At 49.1% G+C, this 25,813-nt stretch overlaps 1 protein-coding gene across 1 annotated transcript; it reads left to right on the forward strand.

Moving 5' to 3' along the window:
• Nucleotides 1–440: 440 nt before the first annotated feature.
• LOC118142926 (vitamin D3 hydroxylase-associated protein-like) lies at nucleotides 441–25,450 on the forward strand. The gene is made up of 15 exons (XM_035251346.2): nucleotides 441–661; nucleotides 4,718–4,831; nucleotides 5,067–5,216; nucleotides 5,559–5,692; nucleotides 6,281–6,487; nucleotides 8,031–8,071; nucleotides 8,726–8,850; nucleotides 10,455–10,580; nucleotides 11,348–11,445; nucleotides 11,760–11,859; nucleotides 20,080–20,123; nucleotides 21,203–21,242; nucleotides 21,631–21,739; nucleotides 22,939–23,084; nucleotides 24,941–25,450. The coding sequence occupies exons 1-15, from the start codon at nucleotides 503–505 to the stop codon at nucleotides 25,067–25,069; spliced, it is 1,722 nt and encodes a 573-aa protein (XP_035107237.1). The 5' UTR covers nucleotides 441–502; the 3' UTR covers nucleotides 25,070–25,450.
• The last annotated feature ends 363 nt before the right edge of the window (nucleotides 25,451–25,813 follow it).

Here is a 25,813-nt window from a genome sequence, read left to right on the forward strand (position 1 = left end):
TCTCTGCCTGTCTCCCAGAACTTCCACTCTGGGCAAACATGGTCTGTTCAGTCCACCTCCATAAATCCATTTATGTGGACAAAAAGGGCTTTGGGAGAATCTTGACGGCAATGGGAACCCCAGGAGTGACCCCATCTGTAACTCCTGAGGTTGGAGTGGGGTGTCTGAGGGGTGGGAGCTGAGAGGTAGGATGGGTGGGAGTAGGATGTGACAGAGGTGAGGTCAGCTGCCCAGCTGGAGGCTTGGGCCCCTCTTTAGGCTCATCTTCCAAAGCTTCTTCCTCTGTGTGGCCTGAGAGATAGGGGTTTTGTTCCTAGGAAGTCCAGATGGGGTAAGAAATAGGAAGAAGGTTGCTCACTGCCACACCCAGGGCTCCAGATGTGAGTTGACGCCCTGGCAGCATTGCTGACAGATAAATGGGATGTGTTCCTGAGGAAAGAGAAGCTGCATCCACACAGGTCACGCAGTACCCAGGGTGGCTTGGCTGTTTGACTCCCTGGTGATGCTGCTCCTGCTGACGCTGCTGGGGGCTGCCCTGCTGGGGGCTGCCCTGCTCACCTGGCGGCACGCTCCAGCCCGGAACAGGATCCCCAGGGCCCAGAAGCGGAGGGCCATAGCGCTGCAGAAGATGGAGGCCCTGGCCCAGCGGCTCCGGCAGCAGGTGAGTTGACATGGTCCCGGAGGTCCCCAGCTCCAGGGGGCCTTGGCCCTCAATCCCAACAGGAGGACTACACCTCAGGATGCCCTTCCTGTCCATGGCCCCAGCCCCTGCAGACTCAGGGAGCAGGTGGGCAGTTCCCTGCCCCTGGCTCTCCCCATGCCAGCTCTGTGTGGGGTTGTCAGTTTTCCTCCATCTCCGGCCTTTGAGACCCTGGAGATTACGGGCAGTGTGTTCTTTCTCTGTTCTCCCAGCTCTTGGCACATGGATCAATAACATGAGGGGTGCTCACTTGGGATATTTGTTGAAATAAAATGAACTGATGGAGAAAATTGGAGGAGGGAGGCCAGATCTCTCTCAGCCCTTTAACACTCCAAGACAGGAACCCTAGTCTAAATGTCCCCTCCCACCCCCCATCTCATCCAGCTCTGAAAATGCTTGCTGAGCCCTGAGAAGTGCAGAGCACAGCGGGCTGAGGATGGGGTCTCCCAGGAAGCTGCATGTCTTAAAAGGCAGCTTTGGCAGCTCAGAGTGGGGGTATTGCACTGGGATAACCTCTGTGGCTGGCCAGGCTGGGACTGGCAGGTGAAGTGGCAGGTGAGGTGGAGCAGCAAAGCCTGCTGCTCCAGGTGGCAGAGAGAAGGGTGGGAAGGAGGGACATGGAAACAAATGTAGACTGAGCCTGGGATTTGCTGTGTAGCTTGGACGATGTGACAACCCATCTCTGGGCCTTGGGCTCCCCAGCTGCCTGGAGGGATGGGCTCATGGTATCCTGGGGTCCCCAGCTTTGGTTGATGATGGTGGACTCCATCTGGGAGCCAGGGGTTTGGGGCTGAGGATAGTGCCTGAGGTGATGTTCCCATGCTCTGGAGTTCCTGAGTGTCCTCTGCCGTCCCCTGGAGCATGATTGATGGCCCCAACGGGCAGCTTCTCTGTCTGAGCTGCTGCAGTTGCTGAGTATGTGTATTAATATTAATTGGGGCTAATTAGTTGGATAAATCAATCTGCCCCCAGAGAGCAGATGCCCCTCCCTGGCTGACGAGAAGTCTGGGCTAATGGTTGCAGTGGTGAATGGGCATGATGGAGGTGTCCTGTGTGTGTGTGGAGGCCCCATCTGTGCGCGGTGGTGGGTGCAGCTTCCATTGCTGCGGATGATGGCCAGCTTTTGTGTGCCTCCTGCTGGCGTTTCATTGTGTCGTGGTAGGTGTGTGTCTGGTCTGGCTGTGTGGTTATCTGCCTGGCTGGGTGTGCATGTGTTGGGTTACTGGTTGGAGTGTGTACCTCTAACTACATGTGGCTAGTGTGGGTCTGAAGGTCTGGTAGAGTGTTCACGTGTGGTTGTGTGTCTGATGTGCAGGGGCAGCTGGTTCGGCGTATGTCTGGGCATCTAGTTGGTGAATGCGTCGATGCCTGGGCTGTTGGGCTGGGGACCTGGAGTGGGTAGATGTCTGGTTGTCGGAAGGAGAGGAAGGGGTTTGAGGTGAGGTCATTCATGGTGTCTCCAGCCTCCCATCGTGGCTTCAGGCTTCTTGGCTCTCAGCACCTTGCTCTCTCCCCAACAGGCTATACCAGTCTGTCCGAGGCATCTTCCCAGTCGTGTCACCCTCTCTCCGCCAGCAGTACCCTTAAAACCTCAGGTGTCCACCTTTATGTCCCACGGGAGGTGCAAGGCTGGGACACAGGTCAAGCCCTCACAGGCAAACCAGTCCAATTCAGCTGAGTTTAGTAAAATTTCCCAAGGGATTTCTCTAGGTCTTGCCCTGTGCTGAATTATGAATCTGATGCTTGACTAACGCTTGTGCTAAAAATGTTCCCAACCTGGGTGGGGCATGGTGGAGGCAGAGCTGTGCAGGCTATGCCAGGTGACAGCTTAGCAGAATGTGGTGAGGCCGGATGCCCACAGAGCTGGCGACTTGGGAGGAGGGTGGCTGGTCTGTCTGGAGAGGGTCATGTGGGGAGGGCTCCCCAGACAGGTGGTGTGTGAGCTGAACCTCACCGCACCTGCAGGAGTTTTCTGAAGGGAGAAACAAGAAAGGAAGTATCAGGGAGGTAGAATCCCCAGATGAGGCAGTGTTTCTGTAGAACATAGAGAAAATAATATTCCTGGCTGGGCGTGGTGGCTCACGCCTTTAATCCCAGCACTTTGGGAGGCCAAGGCAGGTGAGGTCAGGAGTCAGAGACCAGTCTGGTCAACATAGTGAAACCCCATCTCTACTAAAAATACAAAAATTAGCCAGGTGTGGTGGTGGGCACCTGTAGTCCCTGCTACTCAGGAGGTTGACACAGGAGCATTGCTTGAGCCCTGGAGGTGGAAGTTGCAGTGAGCAGAGATTGCGCCATTGCATTCCAGCCTGGGTCACAGGGTGAGACTCCATTTCAAAAAAATAACTGTTTCAATAAATAAACAAACAAAAAGAAAATAATATTCCAGGACACATTGGGTAAATGGACCAGCTGCTCTTGGCCAGGAAGCTCTGCTCACCTCAGGCAGAGCTTAACCACCTTGAGAGTTGAGGGTTTTATGATACTAAAGATTTAACCACCACATTGGAAACATCAATAATACATCAATTCACTAAAAACTTTAAATTACGGCAGGGCACAGTGGCTCACACCAGCACTTTGGGGGGCCAAGGCAGGCGGATCATGAGGTCAGGACTTCGAGACCAGCCTAACCAAAATGGTGAAACCCCATCTCTACTAAAAATACAAAAATTACTGGATGTGGTGGCAGATGCTTGTAATCCCAGCTACTCAGGAGGCTGAGGCAGGAGAGTTGCTTGAACCCAGGAGGTAGAGGTTGCAGTGAGCTGAGATAGTGCCATTGCACTCCAGCCTGGGTGACAGAACGAGACTCTATCTCGAAAAAAAAACAAAACTTGAAGTTACATATTTTTTGTTTTTCAAACTAGGTTGGAGACAGCATCCTAAGTACAGAGAAGGCCGGATGTCCACGGGGCTGTGGGATGGAGCAGGAGGGGATGGTTAGATCCACACTAAATTGTACATTAAAATGACCAAAAAGTGATACAACTTGAGGCTTAATTTTTCATCCAATTATTCTAATAATTTCCAAATAATTTGTTGATTTTTAGAATTTGCCGTGAGGCTCTTTCAATGTGGCTATCATCTTTTGAAAGATGGCCCTGTCTTTCAAAGTACTCCTGATAAATTGGAGTCATTAGATCACTTGCAGTCCCCTGTCGAGGACCAAGAAAAGCCCACTATGACGTCTTCCTGCCCAGCCCATAATCCAGCTTGGAGGCATTAGGGTTCCACCAGAGCTGAGGGGGGAAAGAGGAAGATAACTTGCCTTCCTGAGTGCCTGCTGTGTGCTAGACCCTTGTCATGTCACACTTGCCAGGACAGCAGTTCTGATGGGCTTGTATCAGGCCTCCCTCATACCCTGAAGGACCAGGCTCAGAGCAGCTGAGGGGCTTGTCTGTCTGTGGTTCCCCAGCATGGCTGACTCAGGATTCACTCCTAGTCCTTCCCTCTCTGAGGAGACCTAGGCCATGGGAGGGGCAGGGCCCCCCTCCAGTTACCCAGCTGACCAAAGGTGCAGCCAAGGTGGTGCCAACTCTCTTACCATCCAAGCTGGACTCTTACTTCCCTAAGGTCAGCTCAGCAGGGAGAGGACTGGGTAGGGAGGAGAGGGGGGATGCCTGGGATGCCCACTGAAGGCAGGCTGTCCAGGGCTGAACTTCACTTCCATAACCCCTAGTCGCATGATGTCATGTGTGGAGTCACCCCCACTCCAGTTGTGACCCTGCTGACGGGCAACACGAACGGGGAGGCCCTTCTCCATGCCGGGCCCTGGGCTGGACACTGGGGACAGAGGCAGAGGAGAGCACCAGTGCCCTTGGAGGGTTTTCATGACAACCTGGAGTCACAGCAGATGTTTTTATTGCTAAGCATGAGAGTGGGAACATGTACCAAGAAACATGAACATGTGTGCGGCTGTGCGTGTAGGGGCATATGGGGTGTGATGGGAGTGTGTGGGAGTGGGCCTCAGCAGGTCTGTCTTTGATATCTGCCTACTCCATCTTATATCTGCAGGAGCCGGACCTAGACCCCAAGCCAATTCTGGAGCTGCCCCTGGCAGAGCTGGCCCAGAGGCTTCGGACTGAAGAGCTGAGTCTGGAGAGTGTCCTCTGCAGCTACTTAGAGCAGGTGGTGGCCAGGGCACAGGATCCAAGCTGGTGGCTCTGCGCTGGAGTGGGGGATGTCACCTGCCATCGTTCTACTTAGAGGAGCTGAGGGGCAGGGCTAACTCTGTGGTGATGCCACTGACTTGGGAGGTGGTACAGTCACCTCAGGGTGGTAGGAGAGGCCAGGGCAGCCGAGTGCCCTGCTTTGGCCCTGGCCTCATCTGGAGCTGTTTCCTGGTGTCTTCACTGTTGCTCAGGCACTGAAGGCGCACCAGGAGGTGAACTGCCTGACGGATTTCCTGGGGGAATGTGAGGAGCAACTGCAGGAGTTGAAGAAGCTTAAGAAGAGTGAGAGAGGCCTTCTTTATGGGGTCCCCATGAGCCTCAAGGACCCCTATGACTGCACGGTAAGCCTGGGGTGTACATGCACGTGAATGTGTATATGCGCACTTGTGCTACCAAGTCTGGATATTGGCATGTGACACTGGGAGGCTCGGTGTGTGACCCTGGGCAAATGATGTAAAACCGCACAGCTACAAAGTGGCAAACTGAAGTTTGAACCCAGGAGTCTGGTTCTAAACCCCAAACTCTCAGCCAACAAATTCTTCTGCCACCTGTGAAGTGCCATGCTTGTGTCTCCAAGGGTGTGAGAGTGTGTATGAGTCAGGGGTGGGATGAGGTTGAAAATTAGCCAGCTGGGTGGTTCCACCCTGACCCCTACAGCTGGAGGTAACGTTCCTCCTCTGCAGGGACATGACTCTACGTGTGGCCTGGCCCAGTTCCTGGAGAAGCCTGCAACCAAGGACGGGGTCATTGTGAAAGTGCTCAAGGCCCAAGGAGCCATCCCCTTTGTTAAGACCAACATCCCACAGACACTGCTCAGGTCTCTGAAGTGGGCTGGCTGGGGTCCGGGGCTGGACTGACCCCAGGGCTGAAACAGCTCTTTAAAGTTCCGATTCAGGGCAGAGGGTGCAGACTTCAAAGACCAGGGTTCTTGGGCAGGCCCTGTTTCTCCTCTGGGCTTCTTGATCTTAGAACATGTGGGTGGACTCCACAGTCTGTAAGGGCCCTTTGGGCTCCAAGGTTCTGTGAAGCTACATTCTGTTTCTCTCTCGAATTGTTCTATTTCTACCCAGGCTTCTCTCTTTGTTCTCTCCATTGCTTCTTCTCTCCCTTCCCTACTCTGTAGTGCATCTATGTTTTGTGAGAAACCTGTTCACAGTTCTCATGGCAGAGCTGTGGGCTCTTTGGTTCTGATATTAGGAGTCATGGCTGGTGTCTGATCTTGATCTTTCTTGCAGCAGCCCCTCACCCCAGCTGGAAGGGAGACCAGAAGGCCTCAGCCTTAGGGAGGAGCTCATGGCGCAAAGAAGCCCTGGGGTTAACCCTGGAGGGTGGTTGGCCCCCATATGGGGAGGGGTCTGCCCAGTGAGGCTTTCACCCTCAGCTCCTTTTCTTCCGCTTCCCTTAGCTTGGAATGCAGCAACCCCATCTATGGCCAGACCTTGAACCCACTGAACTTAAAGAAGACATGTGGTGGCTCCTCAGGGGGTGAGGCAGCTCTGCTAGCAGAAAGGGGGTCCATCCTAGGCATGGGAACTGACACAGGCGGCAGCATCCGCATACCAGCCAGCTTCTGTGGTGTCTACGGCCTCCGCACCACAGGTTCCCGCCTCAGGTACTCATTGATGGTGGTGGTGGGGTGGGCTCAGCCCAGCCTAGAGGAACTAGGGGCTGGGGAAGTAGAGGGGTCTGCTCCTCCCGTCAGCTCTCATCTACTCTGCTTAGTACTAGCGGAAGTGGGTAGGAGGCCTTCAAATAATTCCTGCAATAGCCATGCTAAACATACCATGTTTTGTCCAGGTGGCAGTAGAATAGACTTTCCACTCGTGAATTCATCAGTTCATTAATTCAATAATCTACACAGCTATCCATCCACATACCCCTTCTCTTACTCATCAATCTGTCCATTTATCCATCTACCCTCCTGCATCCATTCAACCACCTCCGTGGTCATCATCTCAATCTATATTCATCAATTTCACCATTCATCTGCTATTTGTTTTTATTTTATTTTTTTGAGACGGAGTTTCGCTCTTCTTACCCAGGCTGGAGTGCAATGGTGCGATCTCCGCTCACTGCAACCTCTGCCTCCTGGGTTCAGGCAATTCTCCTGCCTCAGCCTCCTGAGTAGCTGGGATTACAGGCACGCGCCACCATGCCCAGCTTATTTTTTGTATTTTTAGTAGAAACGGGGTTTCACCATATTGACTAGGATGGTCTCGATCTCTCGACTTCGTGATCCACCTGCCTCGGCCTCCCAAAGTGCTGGGATTACAGGCGTGAGCCACCGTGCCCAGCCTCATCCGCTATTTGTTTAACAGATTTCTATGGAATAATTACTGTGTCAGACACACAGCTCCTTGGGTACCAGCTACTTGGGTTACTGCAGTGAACAAAATAGACAAATATCTCAGCCTTTGAAAAACTTACACACACCTCTCCTTCCAACTATTTATTTATCCATTCATCTCTCCATCCATCCATCCATCCATCCACCCATCCGCTCATCCAACCATCCATCCATCCAACCATCCATGTGTTCTCATGTATGCATGCATGCATCCGTCCATCCATCCCTCGACCCCACTCTGTGTACCCACACCATGGCCCCTACTGGGGATACAGACCACTCTTGGACATAGCCCCTGCCCCTGCTGTGCTCTTAGACATGCAAATGACTTAGAAGTGATCAGGGCTCTAAGAGAAGGTGAAAGCTTGTGAGAATGCATAAGAGGAAGCTGACATTTTCTTCAACAGAGATTTATTAAAAGCTTATACTCTTGACTTTCAGAGGCAGGGCAAGGGAAGGGAGGGATTCCTGGAGGAGGCAGCATTTGAGCTTGGTTTTGAGGGCCGGACATGCAGAGATGACGTGGCGTCTAGAAGGCTGTAAGACTGCATGTAAGCGGCTGACTTTGCCTACAGCAATATGCACGTGTGGAAAGGCTAGAAGGGGAAGCCATGAAGAGTTAGAGCCGTGAAAGGCAGTTGAAGAGATCAGACTTGAAGCTGTGGGCAGTAGAGAGTCACGGAAGGCTGAAGCAGCTCCTATTTTTGTGGGCTGGGCCCTGGGGGAGCACATTGCCTGGGTGCTCAAGCCTCTTGGCACCCAGGCCCTTCCCTTCACATGCTGGGCTCTGGGTGGGGGTGTTTTGCAGCTACACTGGAGTTGCCTCTGCCATCAAGGGGAAGAAATCGGGTAAGTCCCTGTCTGTGCCTGTGGCCACACCCATTTAAAGACAAATCTGCCAGTCTTTAAACATGCCAAGGACACTTTGCTCAACCCATATCTCCAGACAGATCAGCTCCACAGATGACTGGGAGAGGGGACTGCACGGTTCCCCCCCGGCCTCCCCTTGTCCTGTGACCCTTGCCCCTCTGAGAAGGGTTTCCGACCTGCTACTTAGCTTTAATCTCTTCCTTCATCCTGACCATGACCCTGGGACCCACCCTCTGAGGCCAGGCAGTTGGGATCCCCAGAGCAGAACAAATGAGAGGTGCTGGCTGGGCATGGTGGCTCACGCCTGTAATCCCAGCACTTTGGGAAGCTGAGGTAGGCAGATCACTTGAGGTCAGGAGTTTGAGACCAGCCTGGCCAACATGGGGAAACCCTGTCTCTACTAAAAATACAAAAATTAGCCAGGTGTGGTGGTGGGCACCTGTAATCCTAGCTACTCAGGAGGCTGAGGCAGGAGAATAGCTTGAACCTCGGAGGCTGTGGTTGCAGTGAGCCAAAATCATGCCACTGCACTCCAGCCTGGGTGACAGAAAGAGACTTTGTCCCAAAAAACAAAAACAAACAAGAACAAAAAATCTGAAAGGTGCCTGCCTCTCTTCCCTCCTCTCTGTGCAGTGAGCACGGTGGCTGGCCCCATGGCCCGGGATGTGGAGAGCCTGGCGCTGTGCCTGCGAGCCCTGCTAAGTGAAGACATGCACCGACTGGACCCCACTGTGCCCTGGACGCCCTTCAGGGAGGAGGTAAGCCAGGTGGGAGAGCAGACCTGGGGGGCTCCTTGACCCCCACCATCATTCCTTCCTGACCTGTCTGCCATCTTACCTTCCAAGGTGAAGACCCTCTTTCCCACCCCGGGCTGCAGTGAGTGACAAGCCCACATGTTTAGTCCAGTTTGTTTCCTGTCCCTGCTGGACACCAGCTGCTTTGGCCTCTTGGCCATCTGGAGCTATAGCTGTAATTGCCCCCAAAGAGGGCCTCCAGTGCCATATACCCAACCCATGCCAGCAGAATACTCAGCAGCTGTGGTTCAGAGAGTGTGGCATTCAGTTAAGCTGGGCTTTTAACCCTCTAGGTAGCCTGGCCAAGTCACATCTCTTTTCTTGGCCTTAGCCTCCCCATCAGTACAATAAAGAGGTTAGGCTTGAAGGCTGGGTGCAGAGGTTCACACCTATAATCCCGGCACTTTGGGAGGCCAAGGCAGGTGGATCATGAAGTCAGGAGTTCGAAACCAGCCTGACCAATATGGTGAAACCTGTCTCTACTAAAAATACAAAAATTAGCTGGGCATGGCGGTGTGCCCCTGTAATCCCAGGTACTCAGGAGGCTGAGGCCGGAGAATTGCTTGAGCCTGTGAGGCAGAGGTTGCATTGAGCCAAGATCATCCCACTGCACTCCAGGCTGGGTGACAGAGTGAGACTTCATCTCAAAAAAAAAAAAAAAAAAGAAAAGTTAGGCTGGAAGATTTCCCCACACCCTTCTGTCTACATCAGCCTTCATTTATTCATTCCTAACACTCTATAGAATGAGCAGTGCTCCTCCTGTTTACAGCTGGGGAGACTGAGGGGAAGCGAAGTGATTTGCCTGTGATCATGTAGTTAGTAACTGGCAGAGCTGGGTTTTGAACCCAGCCCTATCTGACTGCAGAACCCTCTCCATAGGGCAGTCTCTATCTACCTCCTGGCAGTGTCTGTTCCTCTGATTCCCTTCACCCCTCTTAGCATTATCAACCTGAGATCATTGCATATCATCTCAGGTTTGTGATTTGCCCCTACAAACATGCGTTGTGTGACAGGTAAGGGGCAGCCACCTTTCTGGCAGCACCCCACTTCCCAGGACTAGGGTCCCTCCACTGCAGACCCTGGTCTGGGTATTTGCCCCTATTCATCTTCATCCTCATCTTCTCCTAACATCTCTCTAGTTTAAAGGTGTTCATGTCTGTGCATGACTTACTTACTGCCCACCTGCTCAACTCCAACCATCCATTCATCCACTCACCCACGTATGGATTCAAGCCTCTGCCCACCCAACTACTCACCATCTCATCCATCCACCTACCAACTCAGGAGTCGGTCTACCATCTATCTACTATCCATCACATCTACCCACATCACCCATCTCCTTATCCATTTCTCCTTCTTCCAGGGGCTTCCCTAGAGCACCTAGAGTCTGCAGAGTATATAAGGAGGCTGCCAGGAGGTCTTAGGGTGTCCATGTGGATTCTTCCCTTGGTGAGGACAGCTGTAGACCAAGGACCTGCCCTAAAAGTATGGCTCCTGGAGAGAGTGGGGCCACCTTGTCCCCAGCCCAATCTCTCCTCCGAACTCCACCCAGCCCCTTGTGCCTGCAGGTTTACACCAGTAACCGGCCCCTTCGAATCGGCTACTATGAATCAGATGGTTACACGCAGCCTTCGCCTAGCATGGCCAGGGCTGTGCAGCTCACCTGCCGGCTACTCCAGGATGCAGGACACCAGGTAGGCTCACCTGGCACTGGGCAGAGAGAGGCCGAACCAGTGTGAGGATGCTGGATGGGCCATTCTTGGAGACAAAGGTGGTTACGTCTGAGTCTGAGTTTGAGCTGCTGAGATAATTGTGTTCCCCCTGAGCTTTCTGGAGATGACTGATGGGGTAGAGGTGGGGATAGGGTGAGCCCTACCCTATAAGGGGGCATCAAGCTTTTGTGCCTTCCTCCCTCAGTGGTGGAGATTCAGAGACTCACTCCTATAATTCCTTTAGCTTGGGTCTCTGTTGCCTTCATCAAGTGGCTGTCAGGAGCTTTCTGTCTTCAAAATCTCCACTCCCAGCCCTACCCCCACTTCCCCTGTCCCCAGGGGCTTGTTCTGGCCTCAATTCCCCTTTGAGATTCTACGATGTGATCTTGATCTTGGGCTAGACTTCTAAACTCCCTGGGCTTGTTTTCTATTCAATGGGGTGGCTGTGAAGATCAAATGCGGTTCCATAGACAAAGCACTTGTCCTGCTGGCTGGATCCCAGTGAAGCATGCAGGAAATGAGGGCTGCTCTAGTTCTGTTCTGTTGCATCTGCATGTGAGGGTGAGGGAGGAGGTGTGGCAGGAGAGCGACCAGTGACACAAGCTTCCCATGCCATGCTGAGGTGCTGAGGTGGATGGAGATGAACGGGGTGATGTGGCGTCCTTCTTGAAATCTTGGGGGATGCAGAGACAGAGAATCTGGCAGGGTGGGGGGTGCTCTGGACCCTGACTCTGCCTCTGCTTCCCCAGGTTATCCCCTTCTCCATCCCCCGGCCAGCATACGCCATCAAACACTTGTTCACAGGGGGGCTGTTTGCTGATGGAGGGGCCACTCTTCTAGAGAAACTGTATGTTATCTGCTGGGACTCAGGTGTGGGGCATGGTGGAAACAGGGTAGGGGAGCGGGGCTGGAGCCCACCTGAGTCCCAGGAGGGAAACTGGGACCCTGGGCAGGGATACCTCTGGCTAATCATGTGACCTTATGCCAAAAGTCACCCACTGGGCCTGTCTTTAGGATGGCCCTGTTCCAGGCATGGCACTGAGAACAGAAATGCATCTTTGGGTTTGGCCTCCCTCTTGTCTATGGAGTGGGAGTTGGGTGGCTGTGGGGCAGGCCATTGGTTAAAGGCTGTGACTGACCCATCTGAGACTGGTTCCTCAGAGACGGGGACATTGTGGATCCCATCATCAAGGGCCTAGTCAACCAGCTCCGCCTGCCAGACCCCATCAAGGGCTTCTTGTCCTGGATCCTGATGTACATTGTAAGTGCAGGCCCTGGTCAGAGAGAGCTTTGGAAGGGCAGGAAGCACAGGGAGAAGACGGGCTCAGAAAGCAGAGGCCTACTGAAGGAGTGGAAGTGGGTGGGGTCAGAGAGGAGGATGAGGCCCAGAGAATGGTGAAACCTCAGAGAAGGGTTCAAAACCGGGAAGAAGAATGAGGGGCTGCATGTGTGGTGGCTTATGTCTGTAATCCCAGCACTTTGGGAGGCCAAGGTAGGAGGATCGCTTGAGCCCAGGAGTTTGAGACCAGCGTGGGGAACATAGTGACACTCCATTCTTTAAAAATAATGAAGATAAATGGAAGATCCAAGATGGCCGATTAGGAGCAGTTTAGGATTGCAGTTCCCAGTGAAAGCGCAGAGGGCGAGTGGACACCGCATTTCCAGATGGATTTTTATTGCCCACAGACCTGGAGATTCCCAGGTGGAGGAGCCCCATGGGTCTCCAGTGTGGCTGTTTTGGCCGGCACAGCTGTTTTGCCGGAGCCCCGGCATGGCAGTTCTCCATACAAAATACACTGGTCTGGGTGCCCTTTTAAGCTGGCAATTGGAGCTCCAGGAAGGCAGAGTCACCCATTCATCTGATTAAAAAGGGGGCTGAAACGGAGCCAGGCCAGGAGATTCCCAGGCAAAAAAGCTCCATGAATCTCAGTGCTGCTGTTTCAGCCGGTGCAGTGGATCACCGCATGGGAAATCACACAGATTCCAGGCGACTATAACATCTGGGAAAGAGTCAACTGTTCAACTAAAAAAAAAGGCTCTGAGGCAGGGAGCCAGGTGATCGGGCTCGGCTGGTCCCACCCCCACAAAAAAATAAACAGCAACTGGAAACACTCTGGGTTGAGAGTTTTACAGCAAGCACAGCTGATCCCGGGAAGGTCCAGCTCTGTGGGGGAGGGGCATCCACCATTACCAAGGTACTCCACCACTACGGAGGTAGTCTGCCATTGCTGAGGCAGCCTTCCATTACAGAGAGAGTCCACCATTACAGAGGTGGGCCACCATTGCCGAGGCAGTTCTAATTACACCCATATAAACAGGACTGCAGGGAAGTTCACACGGCAGCTGGGCGGAGCCCAGAGCACCTCAGCAAAGCCTCTGCAGGCAGACAGTGACTAGGCTGCCTCCTTGCTGGGCAGGGCAGCCCTGATAAAAAGGCAGCAGCACAATGGAAACTCATGAATAAAGCCCTAACTCCTCAGGACAGAGCACCAGGAGAAAAAAGGGGTTTATGAGTTCTTCTATAGCAGACTTAAATGTACCTGCCCAGCAGCTCTGAATGAACAACAGAGCTCACAGCTAAGCACTTGAGCTCTATAAAGGACAGACTGTCTCCTCAAGCAGCTCCCTGACCCCTGTGTATCCAAAGAGTTACTTCATAAAGGAGATATCAGACTGACATTTGGCAGGCATCCTTCTGGGACAAAGAGAGCAGAAGAAGAAACAGGTAGCAACCCTTACTGTTCTGCAGCTGCTGCAGGTGGTCCCCAGGCAAGCAGGGCCTGGAGTGGACCTCAGCAGTCCTACAGAAGAGGGACCACACTGTTAGAAGGAAAACTAAGAAACAGAAATAACTTCATCATCAACAAACTGGATGTTCACTCAGAGACCCAATCTGAAAGTCAGCAACTACACAGACGATAGGTGGATAAATCCACAAAGATGGGAAGAAACTAGTGCAAAAAGGATGAAAATACCCGAAACCAGAACACCTCCCCTCCTGCAAGGGATCACAACTCTTCACCAGCAAGGGAACAAGGCTGGATAAAGAATGATTGTGATGAAATGACAGAATTAGGCTTGAGAAGTGGGTAATAAGAAATTTCTGTGAGCTAAAAGAACATGTTCTAACCCAATGCAAAGAAACTAAGAACGTTGAAAAAAGATTTGATGAAATGCTAACAAGAATGGACAACTCAGAGAGGAATATAAGTGAATTGATGGAGCTGAAAAATACAACAAGGGCCAGGCGCGGTGGCTCACGCATGTAATCCCAGCACTTTGAGAGGCTGAGGCAGGTGGATCATGAGGTCAAGAGATTGAGACCATCCTGGTCAACATAGTGAAACCCCGTCTCTACTAAAAATACAAAAAATTAGCTGGGCATGGTGGCGCGTGCCTGTAATCCCAGCTACTCAGGAGGCTGAGGCAAGAGAATTGCTTGAACCCAGGAGGTGGAGGTTGCAGTGAGCCGAGATCATGCCATTGCACTCCAGCCTGGGTAAGAAGAGCAAAACTCCGTCTCAAAAAAAAAAAAAAGAAAAGAATTACACAACACGAGAACTTCCCGAAGCATGCACAAGTTTCAACAATTGACCAGGCAGAAGAAAGTATATCAGAGGTCAAAGATCAACTCAATGAAATAAAATGAGAAGGCAAGATTAGAGAAAAAAGAGTAAAAAGGAATTAACCAAGTCTTCAAGAAATATGGGACTATGTGAAAAGACCTAATCTACATTTGATAGGTGTACCTGAATGTGATGAAGAGAATAAATCCAAGCTGGAAAATACTCTTCAGGATATTATCCAGGAAAATTTCCCCAACCTAGCAAGGTAGGCCAATATTCAAGTCCAGGAAATACAGAGAACACCACAAAGATATTCCGCAAGAAGAGCAACCTCAAGGCACATAATCATCAGATTTACCAGGGTTAAAATGAAGGAGAAAATGCTCAGTGCAGCCAGAGAGAAAGGTCGGGTTATCCACAAAGGGAAGCCCATCGGACTCACAGCAGATCTCTTGGCAGAAACCCTACAAGCCAGAAGAAAGTGGGGACCAATATTCAACATCCTTAAAGAAAAGAACTTTCAACCCAGAATTTCATATCCAGCCAAACTAAACTTCATAAGTGAAGGAAAAATAAAATCCTTTGCAAACAAGCAAGTACTCAGAGATTTCATCACCACCAGGCCTGCTTTCCAAGAGCTCCTGAAAGAGGCACTACACATAGAAAGGAACAACCAGTACCAGCCACTCCAAACACATACCAAATGGTAAAGAGCATCAACACAATGAAGAATCTGCATCAACTAACAGGCAAAACAGCCAGATAGCATCAAAATGGCAGTATCAAATTCACACATAACAATATTAACCCTAAATGTAAATGGGCTAAATGCACCAATCAAAAGACACAGACTGGCAAATTGGATAAAAAGCCAAAACCCATCGTTGTGCTGTATCCAGGAAACCCATCTCACATGCAAGGATACACAAAGGCTCAAAATAAAGGGATGGAGGAAGATTTACCAAGCAAATGGAGAGAGAAAAAAAAAAACAAAAAAAACAAACAGGAGCTGCAATTCTCGTCTCTGATAAAATAGACTTTAAAGCAACAAAGATCAAAAGAGACAAAGAAGGACATTACATAATGGTAAAAGGATCAGTGCAACAAGAGCTAACGATCCTAAATATATATGCACCCAATACAGGAGAACCCAGATACATAAGGCAAGTTCTTAATGACTTACAAAGAGACTTAGACTCCCACACAATAATAGTGGGAGACTTTAACACCCCATTGTCAATATTAGACAGATCAACCAGACAGAAAATTAACAAGGATATCCAGGACTTGAACTCAGACCTGGAACAAGCAAACCTGATAGATATTTACCGAACTCTCCACCCCAAATCCACAGAATATACATTCTTCTCAGCACCACATCACACCTACTCTAAAATTGACCACATAATTGGAAGTAAATCACTCCTCAGCAAATGCAAAAGAATGAAAATCATAATAAACAGTCTCTCAGACCACAGTGCAATCAAATTAGAACTCAGAATTCAGAAACTAACTCAGAACCACATAGCTTCATGGAAACCGAACAACTGGCTCATGAATGTTGACTGGATAAACAATGAAATGAAGGCAGAAATAAAGATGTTCTTCGAAACCAACAAGAATGAAGACACAACATACCAGAATCTCTGGGACACATTTAAAGCAGTCTCTAGAGGAAAATATATAGCAATAAGTGCCCACATGAGAAGAGTAGAGAGATCCAAAATTGACACCCTAAAGTCAAAATTGAAAGAGCTAGAGGAGTAAGATCAAAAAAGCTCAAAACCTAGCAGAAGACAAGAAATAACTAAGATCAGAGCAGAACTGAAGGAGATAGAGACACAAGAAACCCTTCAAAAAAATCAATAAATCCAGGAGCTGGTTTTTCAAAAAGATCAACAAAATAGACCACTAGCCAGATTAATAGAAAAGTAAAAAAAGAATAACCAAATAAATGCAATAAAAAACAATAAAGGGGATATCACCACAGATTCCACAGAAATTCAAACCATCATCAGATATTATTACAAACATTTCTATGCACATAAACTAGTAAACCTGGAAGAAATGGATAAATTCCTGGACACTTGTCTCCTCCCAAGCCTAAACCAGGAAGAAGTCGAAACCCTGAATAGACCAATAACAAGGTCTGAAGTTGAGGCAGCAATTAAGAGCCTATCACACAATAAAAGCCCAGGTCCAGATGGGTTCACAGCTGAATTCTACCATACATACAAAGAGGAGCTGGTACCATTTCTTCTGAAAGTATTCCAAATAACCCCCAAAAAGGGAATCCTTCCCAAATCATTTTATGAGACCAACATCATCCTGATACCAAAACCCGGCAGAGACTCAATAAGAAAAAAAAACTTCAGGCCAATATCCATGATGAACATAGATGCAAAAATCTTCAATAAAATATTGGCAAGCCGATTGCAACAGCAAATCAAAAAACTTATTCATCATGATCAAGTAGGATTCATCCCGGGGAAGCAAGGCTGGTTCAACATACACAAGTCTATAAATGTAACTCACCACGTAAACAGAACCAAAGACAAAAACTACATGATTATCTCAATTGATGCAGAGAAGGCCTTTGACAAAATTCAACAGCCCTTTATGCTAAAAACCCTCAATAAACTAGGTATTGACAGAACGTATCTCAAAATAATAAAAGCTATTTTTTTTTCTTTTTTTTTTTTTGAGACAGAGTTTCACTCCTGTTACCCAGACTGGAGTGCAATGGCATGATCTCGGCTCACTGCAACCTCTGCCTCCTGGGTTCAGGCAATTCTCCTGCCTCAGCCTCCTGAGTAGCTGGGATTACAGGCACGCGCCACCATGCCCAGCTAATTTTTTTTTGTATTTTTAGTAGAGACGGGGTTTCACCATGTTGATCAGGATGGTCTCAGTCTCTTGACCTTGTGATCCACCTGCCTTGGCCTCCCAAAGTGCTGGGATTACAGGCTTGAGCCACCATGCCCGGCCCTGAAAGCTATTTATGACAAACCAACAGCCAATATCATACTGAATGGGCAAAAACTGGAAGCATTCCCTTTGAAATCTGGCACTAGACAAGGATGCCCTCTCTCACCACTCCTATTCAATATAGTACTGGAAGTTCTAGCCAGAGCAATCAGGCAAGAAAAAGAAATAAAAGCTATTCAAATAGGAAAGGAGGAAGCCAAATTGTCTCTATTTGCAGACGACATGATTGTATATCTAGAAGACCCCATCGTCTCAGCCCAAAAACTCCTGAAACTGATAAGCAACTTCAGCAAAGTCTCAGGATACAAAATCAATGTGCAAAAATCACAAACATTCCTATACACCAATAACAGACTTAAAGAGAGCCAAATCAAGAACGAACTGCCATTCACAATTGCTACAAAGAGAATAAAACACCTAGGAATACAACTAACAAGGAACATAAAGGACCTCTTCAAGGAGAACTACAAACCACTGCTCAACGAATTAAGAGAGGACACAAACAGATGGAGAAACATTCCAAGCTCATGGTTAGGAAGAATCAATATCATGAAAATGGCTATACTGCCCAAAGTAATTTACAGATTCAATGCTATCCCCATCAAGCTACCAATGACCTTCTTCACAGAAATGGAAAAAACCACCTTAAACTTCATATGGAACCAAAAGAGAGCCCACATAGCCAAGTCAATTCTAAGCAAAAAGAACAAAGCAGGAGGCATCACACTACCGAACTTCAAATTATATTACAAGGCTACAGTAATCAAAACAGCATGGTACTGGTACCAAAACAGAGATATAGACAAATGGAACAGAACAGAGGCCTTGGAGGCAACACAACATATCTACAACCATCTGATCTTTGACAAACCTGACAAAAACAAGCAGTGGGGAAAGAATTCCCTGTTTAATAAATGGTGTTGGGAAAACTGGCTAGCCATGTGCAGAAAGCAGAAACTGGACTCCTTCCTGACACCTTACACTAAAATTAACTCCAGATGGATTAAAGACTTAAACATAAGACCTAACACCACAAAAACCCTAGAAGAAAATCTAGGCAAAACCATTCAGGACATAGGAGTAGGCAAGGACTTCATGAACAAAACACCAAAAGCAGTGGCAACAAATGCCAAAGTAGACAAATGGGACCTAATCACACTCCACAGCTTCTGCACGGAAAAAGAAACAGTCACTAGAGTGAATCGGCAACCAACAGAATGGGAAAAAATTTTTGCAGTTTACCCATCTGACAAAGGGCTGATATCCAGAATTTACAAAGAACTCAAACAGATTTACAAGATAAAAACAAACAAGCCCATTCAAAAGTGGGCAAAGGATATGAACAGACACTTTACAAAAGAGGACATACATGAGGCCAACAAACATATGAAAAAATTATCATCATCACTGGTCATTAGAGAAATGCAAATCAAAACTACACTGACATACCATCTCACACCAGTTAGAATGGTAATCATTAAAAAATCTGGAGACAACAGATGCTGGAGAGGACGTAGAGAAATAGGAACACTTTTACACTATTGGTGGGAGTGTAAATTAGTTCAACCATTGTGGAGGACAGTGTGGCTATTCCTCAAGGACTTAGAAACAGAAATTCCATTTGACCCAGCAATCCCATTACTGGGTATATATCCAAAGGACTATAAATCGTTCTACTATAAGGACACATGCACACGAATGTTCATTGCAGCACTGTTTACAATAGCAAAGACCTGGAACCAACCCAAATGCCCATTGATGATAGACTGGACAAGGAAAATGTGGCACATATACACGATGGAATATTATGCAGCCATCAAAAATGATGAGTTCGTGTCCTTTGTAGGGACATGGATGAATCTGGAAACCATCATTCTCAGCAAACTGACACAAGAACAGAAAATCAAACACCGCATGTTCTCACTCATAGGCAGGTGTTGAACAATGAGAACACATGGACACAGGGAGGGGAGCACTACACAGTGGGGTCTGTAGCGGGGAATAGGGGAGGGACAGCAGGGGGTGGGGAGCTGGGGAGAGATAGCATGGGGAGAAATGCCAGATATAGGTGAAGGAGAGGAAGGCAGCAAATTACACGGCCATGTGTGTACCTATGCAACAGTCTTGCATGTCACAAAACCTAAAATGCAATTGAAAAAAAAAAGATTAGCTGGGTGTGGTGGTGCATGCCTGTGGTCCTAGCTACTCTGGAGGCTGTGGTGGGAGGATTGCTTGAGGCCAGAAGGTCAAGGCTGCAGTGAGCTGAGATCGTGCATTGCACTCCAGCTTGGGTGACAAGACTCTGTCTCAAAACAAAACAAAATAAAATTAATTTTAAAAAAATAGTAAAAGAAGAGGATAGGGCTAAAAGAGTGGGGTGCTCACAGAGAGGGGAAGGGGTTTCAGAGAGGAGGCTCAGAAAGGGGAAAGAGGTATGGTGGCTCACACCTGTAATCCCAGCACTTTGGGAGGCCGAGGTGGATGGATCCCGAGGTTAGGAGTTCGAGATCAGCCTGACCAACATGGTGAAACCCCGCCTCTACTAAAAAAAATATACAAAAATTAGTTGCTTGTGGTGGCACTGACCTGTAATCCCAGCTAATCAGGAGGCTGAGGCAGGAGAATCACTTGAACCTGGGAGGTGGAGGTTGCAGTGAGCTGAGATCGTGCCATTGCGTTCCAGTCTGGGTGACAGAGCAAGACTTCATCTCAAAAAAAAGAAAGGGAGGAGGGGACTTGGAGGGCTAGAGGGAGGGTGTGAGCTTGGAGGGGCTCAGGGCTTGGTGAAGTGATATAGGCTTGTTGAGAATTAGAGGGTTCCGTGTCAGTGTGCTGAGCAATGCCACCCTTCTTGGACCCCCTCCTGGGCAGGCTGGCTGCTTTTTGTGGGTTCTGAAGTTGAACTCCCCCTCTCATCCCCCCTCTAGTATCCCCGAACTAGCCAGCAATTTGAAGAGATTCGTGGAGTGGGGTGAGTCTCCCAAGGACCAGCTCCTGCTCACAACGGTTGCCCATGTGGTGGTGGGAATTGAGGAGGGGTGGCTACAGTTGGTGTCCACTTAGAGGGGAGCTATTTAGATTTTGAACTCTAATTAGGTTTTGGGATCATGCCTGACATTAGTGTTAGATTGAAACTTTTTGATTGGTATTGGGACTTGATTTGGAGCTGAGATCTGAATTAAGGCCTGGTGCGGTGGCTCATGCCTGTAATCCCAGCACTTTGGGAGGCCAAGGCAGGAGGATTACTTGAGGCCAGGGGTTCAAGACCAGCTAGGACAACATGATAAAACCCCGTCTCTACTAAAAGTACAAAAATCAGCCTGCCGTGGTGGCATGTGCCTGTATTCCAACTACTCAGGAGGCTGAGACAGGAGAATCGCTTGAACTTAGGAGGTAGAGGTTGCAGTGAGCCAAGATGATGCTACTGCACTCCAGCCTGGGTGACAGAGAGACTCCATCTCAAGAAAAAAAAAAAAAGATCTGAATTACAGCTAGGTTTAGGTAAGTGTGGGGCTGAAGTTGAGATTAGGTTTTATTTGGGGATGGGCTTAAGACTGAGGCTGGGCTTGGAGTTGGTTTGAGTTGGAGTTGGGGCGAAGATAGATTTGGAGGCGGGTTGTGACTGAGGCTGGAGTTGGGTGGGGCTAGGTAGGCGATAGAGATGAGGTTGGGAGAGGACTCTGGCATGGGCTTGGGTTTGCTGTTGGGCTTGGCCTGGTGAGGGTTGGAGTTGAGACGCTGGGCAGAGTTGGGTTGGCCTGGACTGAGGGCTAACTGGGTGTCTCATAGATTAGGGTAAGGAGCCTTTGAGGCAGCCCATGAGTTCCCGTGCCTGGTCAATGAGGGGTAGATTGACCAGAAGATGTGTGTTCTTGGGGACCTTGGGCAGGCAAGATGTCTTGGCCAGGGGACAAGACACAGGGTCACTCCCACCCCATCAGCTAATTTGTAGCCTGCATTGAGGCCTTGGGTGTCATGTCCTCATTTGTATAAAAGGGGTCCCTCCCATGCTGACCTTTGAACTTCTCCGAGTCTTTCTCATTCTCTCAGGACACCCAAGAAACTGTGGGAGCAGCACACAGCAGTGGAGGTAATGCAAGCCTAGGAAGACCTTGAGGGGTTGCTGAAGCCTGGGCTGCAGAGATCTGGGTAGTGCCCTGAGTGGCCAGAGTTATGTCCTGGCCTGCAGGGGAGGCCCAGCTGGACCTGGGTGGGGAGGCCTGGTGACCTCAGAGGTTATTCTAATCCATCTACCTGGAGCATTGTACCCAAATCTTTGTGACCTGAGATTCAGCTTCCCATTGCCTCACCTTTGTCCCTGGGAAGACCCTGAACCTCCGCAGGTATCTCAGGCCACAGCTCATAGCCTGAGATTTCTTCCTGATGTGCAACTCAATGCTGCCTGGCAGCATCTGACCTTGTCTGACAAACAGTAACCCCTGCCAGTCCTACCCCCCGACCCCTCACTGTCCCTGCAGGAATATCAGCAAGAGTTCATAGCCAAGTGGAGGTCCCTGGACTTGGATGTGCTGCTGACGCCAGTTGTAGCCCCTGCCTTCTGTATAGGTTGTTTCTCCCAATCACCAGGTGAGAGCACATTGGGTCCTGGTGGAGTTGAGATTGGGAGTCCCGCCCCAGCTTCTGAGACCTTGCCCTCTGTCTCCATTCACTTTTTAAAAATATTTCTTAAATTGAGATAAAAGTCAGATAACACAAATTCATCATTTTAAAGCATATAATTAAGTGTTTTTTAGTATTTCAAAATGCCATGCAACCACCACCATTATCTAATTTCTGAACATTTCTGTCACTCTGAAAAGAAAACTTCTACCTGTTAGCAATTTCCATTCACATTAGAAATGAACTTTATGGAAGTATAATTTATATGCTATAAAATTCATTGATTTTAGGTGCAATTTGATGAATTTCAACAAATGTATACGGTTGTAAAACCACCACTATAATCAGAAATACGGAATATATTTTTAGAATTTATAGGATATATATTCCATCACCCCAGAATTTCTCTCATTTTTAGTAGACATGGGGTTGTACCATGTTGGCTAGGCTGGTCTCGAACTCCCAACCTCAGGTGGTCCACCCACCTCAGACTCCCAAAGTGCTGGGATTACAGAGGTGAGCCACCACACCAGGCTGATCCATTTACTCTTGGTCTCTGCTGCCCCATTTCAAAAGGCGTCTTTAGCCCAGCCTGCCTGAAACAGCGTAGTATCTGGGCCATTCCTGGGTCCCATGCACAGGTGCTGGTTTCAAAGGTGCTGCCCAAGGCAGGATGAAACCAAGTTCCAAACTGGAGCCTGGACTCCTCTCCCCTGACCTTAAGAACGTGTCTTCCTCGTTCCCTCACTGTGGCCAGCCAAAGATGCATCCCACACCTGACTCTCTCTGCACACAAGTGGCTGCTGCAGAAAAGCTGTCCACTCCAGGTGGCACTGTACACCCCTGCTATCTTGAAGTCCTGTGCCCAGGAAGGCATGGGCTGAATCCTCTGCCATTCACTAGCTATGTAGCCTTGGAAAAGACCCTAACCCTGACACTCGATTTCCTCATTGGTACACAGGCAATTGGTACACTCCCCACCTCACAGAGTCGAGAGAACTCAAGGGATAAGCAATGTGATGAGGCCAGCACAGTGCCTGGCACTGAGTAAGGCTTCTGCAATTCGGATTCCCTCCTTCCCTCCACCCTGGGGAGAGCTTGAGGCCATTGTCAAGATGACACAGGACACCAGTCGGTGTCCTGAGCTTATCTGGATCTTCCTGCAGAATGCCAGTCCTACGTGAGCCTGTACAACGTCCTGGACTTTCCCGTAGGCGTAGTGCCTGTTACTACTGTGACACCACAGGACGAGGAGGAGCTGGCCTTCTACAAGGGGTACTACGGAGATAGTTCTGACAAACATTTCCCAGAGGTCAGTTTCCTTCTCTGAGCTTCTCCTGCAGGGGACAAATCAGGGCCGGGGCCCCAGTAGGTGGTGGTGGAGAGAGTAGGGCGGGGCTGGTCATTCCTGGTGTTACCCTTTGTCACTTATGCTAGTTTCACCCCAACCCTGAGGACACATCATTTGACCTCCACGTCAGCCCCATCCATGTCAGGGGAGAAAACTGCAGAACCAGTGGTCTTCTTTGCATTTATTCTTCTCCTCCTCCTCCTCCCTTTTTTCTTCTTTTCCTTTTTTTGAGATGGAGTCTTGCTCTTTCACCCAGGCTGGTGTGCAGTGGTGCCATCTTAGATCACTTCAACCTCCACATCCCGAGTTTGAGCCGTCCTCCTGCCTCAGCCTCCCAAGTGTAGCTAGGATTACAGGCATGCACCACCACACCCAGCTAATTTTTCATTCTTTTTTTTTTTTCAAAGGACATTTCAGTGCTAGTGCCCAGCTAATTTCTGTAATTTTAGCAGAGACAGGGTTTTACCATGTCGGCCAGGCCGGTCTCGGACACCTGGCCTCAAATGGTCTGCCTGCCTTGGCTTCCCAAAGTGCTGGGATTACAGGTGTGTGTCATTGCACTAGGCCTTCTTTGCATTTCTGTAAGTAAACTTGATCTTAGAGGCAGGGAGGGTGGAGCAGGGTAAAAGCTCCTATTAGGAGCTTACTGGGTTTCTGGTCTGGACATGACCTCTCTTGGGACCTCTGTTTCTTCACCTGGAAAGTGGGAATAAAAACATCTACTTTGCAGGGTTGTGCTAAAGGTTAATTAATTTGAAAAAGAGAATGAAGCAATTTGCATAAGGTGTTATGTATAGGAAGTGTTCAATAAATGGGACTGTTAGTCATTCAGAGGTGGTTTCATAAAAGGAAATATTACCGCATGTTTAACTGCAGGGTCTATAATAACACACCTGGCTTTGGTGAGAGAGAAGGAGTGGGAGGAAGAGAAAGAGGCCGACTCTGAAACATATGCACGTGTCTGAGTCGGACATTAACTGACTTACTTTTTCTGGAAATTGATTTTAGTGCTAGAGTTACCCAGTGGAACTGCTGACCTGAATTCTGAGAAAATAACAATAATGACACTACCTTATGTGTCTTGAGCACTTACTCGGTTCCAGGAGGTGGTTAAAAATGCTGTGTATAAATATGAAATCATTACATTCCATAGCTCTCTTGTGAGGTTTTTTTAAATGAGGAAAATGGAGGCACAGACAGATTAAGGGACTGGACCAAAGCCATACAGCCAATTGAAGTGGAGGAGCTAGGACTTGAAGCCAGGTGATCTGACTCCAGAGACAAAGGCAAATACAGCCTCAAATGATATCATCATAAAGCGAAGAAAACAGATTTAAATTCCTACAAGGATGTCTGAATTTCATGGCAGGGGCCCAGGCTTAGCCCCCATGTTCCTGGGCCTGTTTTGGGCCAAGGCAATGCTTTCACTGTGAAAGGGTAACCAGGATCTGGATCAGGGATTAGCATACTCTTCTTTCTCTTGCCTGAACATTGGGTGGATGCTCAGCTTTCTATTTCATCATTATAATCAGCATTCTGCATAGGGATCAAGTTTTACATGCTAACCCTGGAGAACTACGGACAGTAAAATCGGAACAGTCTTTTCGGGTTTCACTGAGAGCTGAGGAAGCCTGGAATTCTGAGATCTAGGTAATTTTTACCTTAATGTAGATTGAGAAAGGAATGTTTGGACTGAAGCATCACCTAGACCAGCCCTTGGTACAGAGGCCCAGAGCAGCATGGATGATGAACAGAGCCAGGCAAGGAGCCTGTGAGCAGGAAGCAGGCTCTGAGTTCCCGACCCTCTCTCCTGGCAGGTGATGAGTGGATCCGTGGGACTTCCAGTGGCTGTGCAGTGCATTGCTTTGCCATGGGAAGATGAGCTGTGTCTCCGGTTCATGAAGGAGGTGGATACCTTGGTCAAGAACCAGAGGGGGCCCAAGTGACAGGCTCCTGGAATGGAGTAACAGCTCAAGAAACATGGGGCTGATTGTGGTGGTTCGTACCTGTAATCCCAGCAGGTCGGGAGGCAGAGGCTGGCAGATTGCTTGAGGCCACGAGTTTGAGACCAACCTGGGCAACATAGCGAGACCTTGTTTCTAAAATATTTTCTTGGTGTTATTCTAGTAGACCTTCCTAGACCCTTATCCAAGTGTGCTCCTGATGCCCTTTCCTTCTCATGAATACCATGTCCACCTATGTCTCCTCCTTCTGGAACCCCACCAGGTTCATTTTCTTTGTGGTCCCTCTGTGTGGGTGCTCAATACTCCTCAGATGGGCCCAAGATAGGGAGCAGGGTGAGGAGCTCAATAAACATTTTCTGACTAGTCCTCGCCTCATGATCTCTGGTCTGGGTGGGGCTGTGACCTCCTGGTCTTCTGCCTCCAGCTGCTCTCCAGTTCAGTCCCCCTGATGCTACCCTAGACTGCAGTGGGGAAAGAGAGGCTGGAGATCTGGGTCCAGGTCCTGGCTCTGTCCCTGACTTGTTGTGTGATGCTGGCAAGTCCCTTCACCTCTCTGCACCTGAGTCTTCTGATCTGCACATTGAAGGGGTTAGATTTAATAAGGTCTATGGTACCTACAAGCTTGACCACTCTGAGCTGAGATTTCTGGGCACTGTCCTTATTAAGAACTTGCCAGGATTCCCAGTGATGTCTGGAGAGGGCTCCAGAGAGCAAGGCCAAGACAGT

The sequence above is a fragment of the Callithrix jacchus genome, chromosome 7, assembly GCF_049354715.1.
Source record: "Callithrix jacchus isolate 240 chromosome 7, calJac240_pri, whole genome shotgun sequence".
NCBI classification, from domain to species: Eukaryota; Metazoa; Chordata; class Mammalia; order Primates; family Cebidae; genus Callithrix; species Callithrix jacchus.